The 10,399-nt window shown below is 41.7% G+C and overlaps 1 protein-coding gene across 2 annotated transcripts; it reads right to left on the minus strand.

The window, feature by feature from the left end:
• Nucleotides 1-5,681: 5,681 nt before the first annotated feature.
• Nucleotides 5,682-9,362, minus strand: LOC148037500 (uncharacterized). Of its 2 annotated transcripts, none has more exons than XM_087676453.1 (2): nt 6,976-9,362; nt 5,682-5,818 (listed from the first exon to the last, which is right to left on the minus strand). In XM_087676453.1, the coding sequence occupies exons 1-2, from the start codon at nt 9,233-9,235 to the stop codon at nt 5,814-5,816; spliced, it is 2,265 nt and encodes a 754-aa protein (XP_087532579.1). In that variant the 5' UTR covers nt 9,236-9,362; the 3' UTR covers nt 5,682-5,813. The 2 variants fall into 2 exon arrangements, with proteins under 2 accessions (XP_087532579.1, XP_087532580.1); XM_087676454.1 differs by having other exon boundaries at nt 5,683-5,818; nt 7,003-9,362.
• Between the last annotated feature and the right edge of the window lie 1,037 nt (nt 9,363-10,399).

A 10,399-nucleotide genomic window follows, 5' to 3' on the forward strand; every position in this document is an offset into this window, starting at 1 on the left:
CATATTGGTTGGAGCAAAGACTGCAACAAGTATGTGTGGTTGGGAGTGTAGCAGGGTGATCCTACGTGTTTTGATTAAGAGAAGCTTGCAGAGGTGATTGTTGCTACTTCTATGAGCATATTGGTTGGAGCAAAGACTGCAACAGGTATGTGTGGTTGGGAGTGTAGTAGGGTGATCCTACGTGTTTTGATTAAGAGAAGTTTGCATGCTAGAGCAAACACCTATGTTATGGGCTATTATGTCAACATGGCAACTAGGTTATGGAGTAGTAGGGCATTGTGTTAATTTGGGAGAGATAGCCAAGGTCTCAACATGAGTTGCATGGCGCATCACCATATGCTGTGAAATATTGATGAGGAAAGGGTGTGGTTCACACCATTTTTAGGGGCACATGTTTTGAGCCCGAGATTGGAGCTGAATGCTAAGATGGAGAGAAATTTGATATGAATAGGGCCTATCTACAAGTTTTGAAGCTATCACAACTGAATCTCTAGGGCCATGTTGAGGACTTAAGATTGGATCTATCTTTGATAGTTATGGTAGGAGTAAATCGAGGCATGCATACTACAACATGAAGTGGAGGCCTTGTTGGCAAAAGCTGAGAGAGGAGGGCAGTCCAAGCAAAGGCAAGGGGCTACTGCTATCAATCAAGAGCACTGCAACATGTTGAGTAATCAATTAATTCTAGGGAGACCCGCAATTTGCAAGCTATCAACTCTGGAGAGGCCAAGGAGTGTCCAAGGAGGAGATTGTAGTTTGGAGACCTTGACTGCTCCTCAAGTCGCCAAGCTCTCTATCAATACTATATTTCTTCACCATGGCTTTTCCCAAATTCTTCTCTCTAATGATGAACCATTGCTTCTATAATTATTTTTTGGTAACCTTATTTCTTGGATTCTAAAATGGATTTCACAACTTCTTTTCATCTTGAAAGCAATGGTCAACAGACCATAACTACTAGTAGCACTATTCTAGACCTCCTTTGATATTATACAATCGATCAACCTAATAATTGGGACCAACATCTTTCCATTTTACAATTCACTTATAATAGCACACCATCCTCTATTATACTAGCCAAGCATCATTTGAGATTGTATAGGACAAGAAATTGCCTATTCCCATGACTACTATAGATTATGATCTACCTATTATTGCTGATGCATTGGCATTTGACAATTGGAAAAATTTTAGAGAATGTGATTGAATACATTAAGAAATCTCAATGGCAAAGCACCATTTAAGCTAATAAAAAATAAAAAGCTATTAAAGTTAATAAAAATGACTTGGTATGGTTATGCATAAAAAAGGGTCAATTAAAATCTATTAACAAGCATCCAAAGATCAAGTTGGTTCCTTGCAATTATAGCCCATTTTGTATTGTACACAAGATTAATGATAATGCTTTCCCATTAGGTATACCTTCACATTAGCATATCCATAATTCCTTTCATATTAGTTTATTGAAATCCTTTAAAGATACAGTTCTTGTAACTCCTATTGTTGAGGATCTCCCTTTGTTAGATAAAGATTTTAGTTTCTAAAAAGATAATTGATTATGATTTGACCACTACTTGAACTAATAATTCGTATCATATATATTTAGGAAAATATGAAAACCATTCTATTGAAGAATCCTTGTGGATTCAAAAATCTTCTTTATCTCCTACTTATGATTCCTTCATTTTTGCTTACCATTCACAATCACATTAAAAGTTTGAAGGTCATAAATTTGTTGTAATAAGGTAATGGCCTATGAAAATCCATGGTTGCCTTCTTTGGGGGGGGGGGGGGGCGGGGAAGGGGGTGTTAATGTACTTTCTTCACATCAAGGCAATATATAAAAATTTTCATTATCCTTATTAATTTAGTGCAAATTTGTTGCATTGAGACAACACTTATATGTGGTTTACTACCCTTGCATTTATTTGTCGATTATTTTATTCAACTAAGGATAGTATATTCTTAACCACCCAACAATATTATAGAAACTACAAGATTAATTACAAGAAAATAAAATGATGCTTTTTTGTGGATTTGTAACATTTTTTAATTGCCACATGATTGAATACATGTGTAGGCTTGCATGTGACACTAGTTGCTTGTGCTTAGCAGTTAATCGGTAGAGACTAATGTTATTTGTGCTTGGTACAGTAGATTATTAAGTGAAGATGTTATTCTTCAAAGAGCACTTATGGTGCACAAAGGATATTTATTTACTAGGCACTGGAGTAGTATGGAATTATTCTATTTTTTATGCATGTTCTTTGACGTGATGGTTGTATGCATACAAGTTTCCCCTTATTGAGGATATATGGTAAGGCTCCGAGAGATAGAGTCATTGGGTGAATTCTCATGGATCATTTGTCACTTAAATGTAATTGAGAAGAAAATGAAGATATTATTCAAACATCAAAGTGCTTCAATACTCTCTCAATAAGGACATAGGTGTTCATCTACAAAGTATCAAGAAACTATTGAAAGAGAGATATGAAGGGAACCTAACAGATATTGTAATTATATAGGGCAAGTCAGAAGAAATAAAGGGATATATATAGGAGATATATATAAACACATTCGACAATACTAAGCACAAGGGTCTTTAGAAGATCATGAAGACAAGCTGCAAGAGCTTGCTAAGAGTAGTGGTCGTATAGAGGATGGAGTGCATCAATTAATTGCTCACAAGAATGAGAATCTACTTGCAGTAGAGAGCACATTTGTTAATGTGCAAGTTACATATTTTTAAGTTTGTCTCAATAGGCTTTTAGCAACGTTAAACCAAATGAATCACCACATAAGTTCATCCTCAAATTATAGTTCAATTGACATATGTAACCTTTACCAAACTTTTTTTATTAGTTGTCTAGTGAATGTCTTCATTTTATTATATATTCTCTCTTGCACATTGTAAACTCATTAGCTTGTTCTCTCTCTCTCTCTCTCTCTCTCTCTCTCTCTCTCTCTCTCTCTCTCTCTCTCTCTCTCTCTCTCTCTCTCTCTCTCTCTCTCTCTCTCGTTGCAATACATCATAAACTAGATATGTTTTGCTATTACTTGTTTTTCGATATATTATTGTATGTAATATTTATGTTTTATATTTATATTTGCATTTACATGAATTGAATAATTATCTTGATCTATTGCTTTTTTAAATATATTATAATTGTTTCTATTATTTATGTTATCATTCTCTCTCCCCCTATTGTAAGGTGTGCTATCTTTAATAATATTAAGAAAATAAAGATAATTATTATTTTTTGTGTTTTCTTAAATCTTTTTTGTTAAATGGTTGAAACAATTTTTCAATATTATTGTGTACTTCACTTAACCAAATACAAGCACAAGAGAAAGTACACTCATTAGCTACAAATGATATCATTTGTAGACGTCTCGCAAGGGTAATCGAAAGGTTACCAAGTAATGGGTTTAGTAGCAAGAATTTTCCTATATATATAAAAGTTATGCATTAGGGACATATTCAATGCTACAATGTTATACAATTCGATTATTGTTACTATGTATATTACATGCACACTAGGCATATAACAAACATTTAGAGCAAATGGGAGTTTCAAGAATTATAATATTTTGTTATTTTACAAATTTCATCCAAATTCTAAGGATTGCTCTACCAATGCTAGGCTCAGTATATTGTCACCCCAATTAATATTTACTTAATTTTTTGATAAACACTTTATTTTATAAAATGCATTAAGTTAAAACTATTATTTCTAACATTCTTTCTCTCTTTTAGGTGTGGTAAGCAATGTTGAAAGGCCACATGTTGCAACACAATCTAGAAGGGGGCATGGCACAATATCACCTTTACATGTTGTGCAACCTACATCAATCGTAAGTCCCAATTCAACTAGAAAGAGGAAGTTGTCTTTCTAATATTTGATTTTGAACTATGGATCTTCGTTATTCTGAACATATATACTTTTCACTCCATGCATGCTTTCTTATGGTTGGGATACTACAATCATATTTAAAAATCACTTTTTATCATCTAAAGGTTACTACTTTCATATTGAATCCATTAAGGTTTGGTGTAGGTCCAAAACTTGGAATTCCAGAGCCTTAGTGCATCTTGGGATTGTTTCTACCAAGTACAAACTCTCTTCATTTACTTTTTTGTGTGTATATTTCATATATAGCAAGAGAGTTTATAGGTGGTTAAGTCAAAAACCCCAATCATGAGATATCCTAAAAGTTATCTTATGCATAAATATTGGTGTATTCAAGAACACAACTTCACACATGTATAACCATGCTTTATAAATGTACTAAGATATTTAATTGTTTTTTCAATATGATTCTAGTATGTATCTAAGCTGATATCAAGTACATTGCTTACATAAGTTTCACATATACTTGTATACAAATATACCAGCCTTTAGGTGGCACTCATTGATTTGCCAAAAGTGTTACATTATTGGTTGTCAAGTGTACCTTTACGTCCCAAAACTATATTTTTAATTACATAAAATGTTTTGAAATAAAAAATTCAATATTGAATTCATTCAATTCCTCTTGATGGTTATATATCCAAATCTGAAAAGAATTGCAAAAATGTGAAATCCCTCCCCAAAAATACATCTTCTTTTCTTAGGTATTCTATAGTTGGCCCCCTTATATCCTATATAGCACTTACAGACCCATGGTGATGGTGATCCATGCCGATATGAGTTTGCATAATCCACTAGAAAAGGAAGTGTGAAGAAAGGGCTCAAGGATTAGCACGTCCACATATAATCCTCCTCCATCTTACTAATTGCAGTACCTCGCCTCTCTCTGCTAAAGGCTCAAGACCAGGTGAGCATTCATGGATGCTTTGATGTGAACACTCGTCGCTCAGTCTTATGCTTTGAGTCCTCCTCTTGAAAGCCCGCGCATACATTCACTCCGGAAAGAAGAGCTTGGTGCTACATCCGTTTGCCTCAAGTCTGCTAGAGTCCCCAATTACAGGATCGAAGGCACATCATGAAGATTTGTATGCCCATATCTTCGTACATGGCGCGTCAGTTTGTCCATTCCTGCATATATGCAGGTCCACCATAGGATTCTTCATACGGCTGATACATCATATGTGAGTCATACAGAATACCTTGTCGCTGTACTTCAGGCTGAGGAGGTGGTGTTGGCTGTGTCCTCCTATCATAGGGCACATACACCGCATCATTGCGGTCTTCTGCGTCATCATACCTGGGTGTGTAACTAGTGTGCCATGTTGGGGATGCATGGTTAGGGCTGTCCACGTTAAAGGGTATGTTACCAGACCTGCTAGTATGCTCCATTTGTGAGTCCCTTTGTCCAGCCTGGTGATACTCCCCATACATGCCTGTTTCCTCCATTTGTCCATGGTGATACTCTCCTGATATACCTGTTTCCTGTTGCAAGCCTAGTTGCATATCATTTTCATATGCATCACATGGTTGTTGGTTTGCATACGCAAGGCCATCTCTGATGTTCCCTGATTCAATAGGTGCATCAGTAGGAGATTTGAGGGCCTTGTTGAGCAGTTCGAGAACATCAGGCATAGATGGCCGGGACTCTGGTATGTCATCAGTGCAAAATACAGCTATTTCCAAGACACTCAGGGCCTGCTCAGGACATGTTGCAGTTGCTGTCACCAAGGGATCCACTATGTCCCAAACATGATCAGGCAAGAACTGCCGAGCCCACTCTGTAATGTTTTGCTGTAGAAAATCCTCCTCAGGACGCCTGCCAAGAATTAGCTCCAGCAGAACTACTCCATAACTGTAAACATCGCTTTTGAAAGAGAAACCTGCACCTCTTTTGCACTCTGCTTATCCTTCAACATGCAAAGCATATCAAATTTCAATTCTCTCTCTCTCTCTCTCTCTCTCTATTTACACACACACATATACTCACACTCAACCACCGCATCACTGAAATGCTCATTTGACTCAAAAATTTTGTAACGCATAGATGTCTCAGGAATCAGGATGAGACATCTCATTGTACAAAACAGTTCTACGTAGAATAAGGAAGTATCCAAATCAAAGTCATCTTGACGGATTATAAGACAGTATAAGAAGTATACTAACAAAGGGAAATCATCTTGGTGAAAAATCGAATGGTCCACAATGCCCAAACCCAGTCCAAGCAATGTAGAGTGAAAAACCAGCAATTAAGGAGAAAGGAATGCCAAACGTTCTGCTTGGAAATTTCAAGAAACCCACGAGTCCAAGGACTTCATAGTGGAACATGACCATAAGAAACAATACATTGTTTCAACTGTCGAAGATATATCTCAACTGTCAAAACATCTTCGACACGAAGCTGAAGCGGTACTCCTCAGTGCCAATAAATTGCCCAGAGAGTTGCAACAACCAAGCATCTCCACAAAAGGAATGTTTATGTCAAAGGCAATTTGCTCTTCCAGACAGTGGAAAGATTTCTTCTCTACCAGTTGATAGGCTTTATTGTGCTTGCCGTGACCGATTTCCGTGGTTTTGTGCCCATAGAGCAGGAAGAACCTACTCACTTATATTACATCAGCTTTACTCCATATAGATTTTGGTTTTCAGTTTCAGTTGTTTCAGTTTTGAACACTTGTAATCCCCCTCATCCCTGCTCCCTCTTTCAGTTTCAGCTGTTTATCACACGAGCAGTTTTTGACATTTTTTCCATGTGGAAAAATAACTCTTTTCCCTTGTTTTTCCCTATTTTTGCTTACTGTGTTCAACATCATGAGCTTCTCGTCGGGAGGCATTGCATACCTAGCCAGGTGCAGTTGGGGGCACGGGACTGCCAGCCCCATTTGCCCAACCCCAACTGCACCTCCACAATGTGGGAATTACAGTGGGAATAGGAATTTCTCTAAAACTTATTGTGTCATTTTTGAACATTTTTTATATGAGTTCCCCTCTCCCCTGCCCCTAACCACCAACACTCAACAACCCCCTCCCAAAAAAAACATGAACACACAAAGCAACTGAAGCTCACCTGGTGCCATATAGCCAGATAGTACACCTGATAATGCAAAATCTGTTGGACTATTCAAGCTCGTATAGTTAGACATTTGTGGGAATAAATTATCATCCAAATGGATACTCTTTGCTTTCAATTGGCAATGGAGAACTGGGTTCACTTCCCACGCTTGGTGTAGATAAGCCAGTCCATTTGCAATTCCCAATGCAATCCGAAGTCTTACATCAAAACTCAATCCACTTGGAATACCATTAGTTGGGTGTAAATGCATCTCCAAGCTCCCATTTCGAACGAATGGTAGTACTACTGCCAGCATATCAGGACTGGAGCACCACCCCAGCACTTTCAATAGATTGGGATGCTGTGCCTTTGATAAAATCTCCATTTCTGTGGAGAAGTTGGTTCTCAATGCTTCAAAAAGCTCCTCTTTCACCTGCTTCACAGCTACTATCATTCCATCAATGTATCCTTTGAAAACTCTGAAGCGTTTTCCCTCTCCAACAAGATTCTTGTCACTAAATCCTTCAGTTGCGACACTTAAGGCATCTTTGGAAAATGCTCTGGCTCTGATTACCTTCTGAGAATCATAAGAAGAACTTAGACCAACTCCAGGATGTCTGCTCATGTAAAACAGAGCACCGAGACCGATCAAAAGCAAGACGGTGATAACAAGACAGGAAACAGCAAGGAGTCCACCATTTAATCCTCTTTTACTGGATGCTTGTGTGGGTGATTCAGGTGAGCATGTATTTTCCGCAGCCCACCCACAAAGTGCACTATTGTTTTGAAATGCTGAACTGGAAAAGTTGAGAAATGAGCTTGGAATGGGTCCAACTAGCATGTTGTATGAGAGATTCAGTTGAGATAGGTTCAAATTTTCGAGCTCCGAGGGAAGTTCACCAGATAGTTTGTTGAAGGAAAGGTCAAGCATTTGCAGACTGAGAAGCTGACCCAGCTCACTAGGTATACTGCCAGACAGATGATTGTTGGACATGTCCAAATGATCGAGGTTGTCCAGATTGCCAAAGGTAGCAGGAATGCTGCCAGTTAGATTGTTATTAGACAAATCAAGCCAAGTAAGTCTCCCACAATTACCAAAACTTGGAGGGACCTCAGCTGTAAGCATGTTGTAAGAAAGGTCAACGTAAGATATGAGATCAAGGTCTCCGATTTGCGGTGGAATTTCTCCTTGCAAGTCATTGTGAGAAAGATCCAAGGCCGTATACAAGCTTTGCAAGGTGCCAATGGCTGCCGGAATGCTATTTTGCAGGTAGTTTTTTCTGAGATTGAGTTCACGGAGCCGGGTGCAGCTTCCGATGCTGCTAGGGATGGAGTAATTTAGCAGATTGTCATGCAAATCAAGGACTGTGAGAGTGCCCTTGGAGCAGAGGGCTGTGGGGATGCCACCTGAGAACGCGTTGCTGTTCAACCGGAGCTCTGATAACCTGCTGCAGTTGCCGAGCTGAGGGGGCAGGGTGCCATTGAGGTCATTGCCGCCGAGATTCAGCACCTCGAGGTTGGAGAGGAGACCGAATTCTTTAGGGAGGGAGCCATAGAAGAAGTTGCCGGTGAGGTCGAGGATCTCGAGGGATGCGAGACTGCGGATGTCAGGCGGGATGGGGCCGGAGAGGGAGTTGTAGGCGAGGTAGGCCGAGCGGAGCTTTGTGAGGCGGGAGAGGGCGGCGAGGGGGGCGGGGCCGGAGAGGTTGTTGTTGGAGAGGGAGAGGATGGAGAGGGCAGGGCTGTTGGCGATGGCGGGCGGGAGGGGGCCGGAGAGCTGGTTGCTGTGGAGGAAAAGATGGGCCAGGGAGGGGAGGGAGGGCGGGGGCAGGGCCTGGGAGAGCAGGTTGTTGCTGAGGTCGAGGTACTTGAGGAGGGGGAGGCGGGCGAGTGCGCTCGGGATGGCGCTCGACAGGAGGTTCCAGGAGAGGTTGAGGTAGACGAGGTAGGGCAGGTCGCCCAGGGCCGGCGACAGCGCCCCCTGCAGGCCCAGGCTCTCCAGCTTCAGCACCGCCACGCGCCCCCCGCTGTTGCACTGCACGCCGTACCAGCCCCCGCCGCAGGGGCTGCCCGCCTGCACCCAGGTCGACGCCAGGCGCTGGTAGGGATCCGCGGTCACGCCCGCCTTGAAGGCCAGCAGCATCTTGGTGTCCGAGGCCAGGCTGCTGTTCCGAACTGTCAAGGCCGCCCGCACGCCCCCGCCGCCACCATTCGACCACTGATAGAAGGCTATGGCCAGGAGGGCCAGCAGGGAGAGACGCAGGCGGACCGGCATCGCTAGGGAGCTAGCTACCCAATGAGGAAGCCCTTGCTGCCGTTGGCCTCTCAACCCTCCATTGCAGCCACGCCGGTTCCGGCTCGGCTCCCCCGGGTGGGAGCTGAGAAGGACGATTCTAACTACCGTTCACAGAACCCAACAGAATGCATTTTGCTGGAGGGTCAGGGGGGCAACTTTTTAGAAGCCGGGAGTTCACCCAATCGTTGTAGAAAACCCAATCTAAGGTATTCACACGCCTCCGGATACAAAGCTCGCTTTGGCTGTTGACGTGTGCCCAATGTACAAAGTAATTTGGGAGGAGGCTTTTCCTCAGCACTATGTGCCACGGGGTGGTGAGAGTCGCGGATCGGCGATGGAGGTCGCCCGTGGATTGCGAGGAGGATTTAGGCCGCTGCTTTTTGGTCAAAAATAAACCCGTCCACAAAAGCAATCACAGCTCGACATGTAAACCCAACCCGTCGGAAGGGTGAGCTGTCGCAAAAGGTAGCGGGTCATGCAGCGCGTGGATGGGGCCCACAATTTTCATCAAGGCGCATTGCATGGGGCAAGGTAATCACAACAACGGAAGGGGATATGACAAATTCAATGGATATGGTGGGGCAAGGGTTATTGTATGGTTACTGAGGGGTGATTGGTGGATTAAAAACAAGACATTTGCGCATATGAGCTCAATAGAACGGCGTGGGGAGTCCCTTGTTCGTATGACTTTCAAAGTAGACCAAAAGTAAACCCGGCCAGCGAAAACGTGAGCAGAGTGAGAAACTGTCAATGCAAAAAACGCTCTCGGTATTACCCAGATAATATCTTTGCACACAATGCATATTGAAGGAATCTTTGTGTAGGAGCTCTGACGTCCACGTGGCAACCATACATGGGCATCGCAAGTTGAAATCTTCGCAATCCGTCGGTCATGGCTTCCCCATCAAGGTACACATAGCTCTATCTCTTTCTCTTATGTTTGCAATGGATGCATTGCGGCATTGTGATGATGTTTTCATGATACATGGGTGATATGTGCTCGTATAGTCAACAGCTATGGATTGTGGAGAGTGATCTTGAGATTGAGGAAGTCGATACCAATGAAGAAACATCGGATAAATCATCAAGCAATGAGGTTGAGATGATTGACTTCTTTGCTAAAGGCAAGGATTCAACAATACA

Source organism: Lygodium microphyllum, chromosome 4, assembly GCF_053477565.2.
Source record: "Lygodium microphyllum isolate KBCC chromosome 4, Lygodium_microphyllum_v1.1.10, whole genome shotgun sequence".
Taxonomy (NCBI): Eukaryota; Viridiplantae; Streptophyta; class Polypodiopsida; order Schizaeales; family Lygodiaceae; genus Lygodium; species Lygodium microphyllum.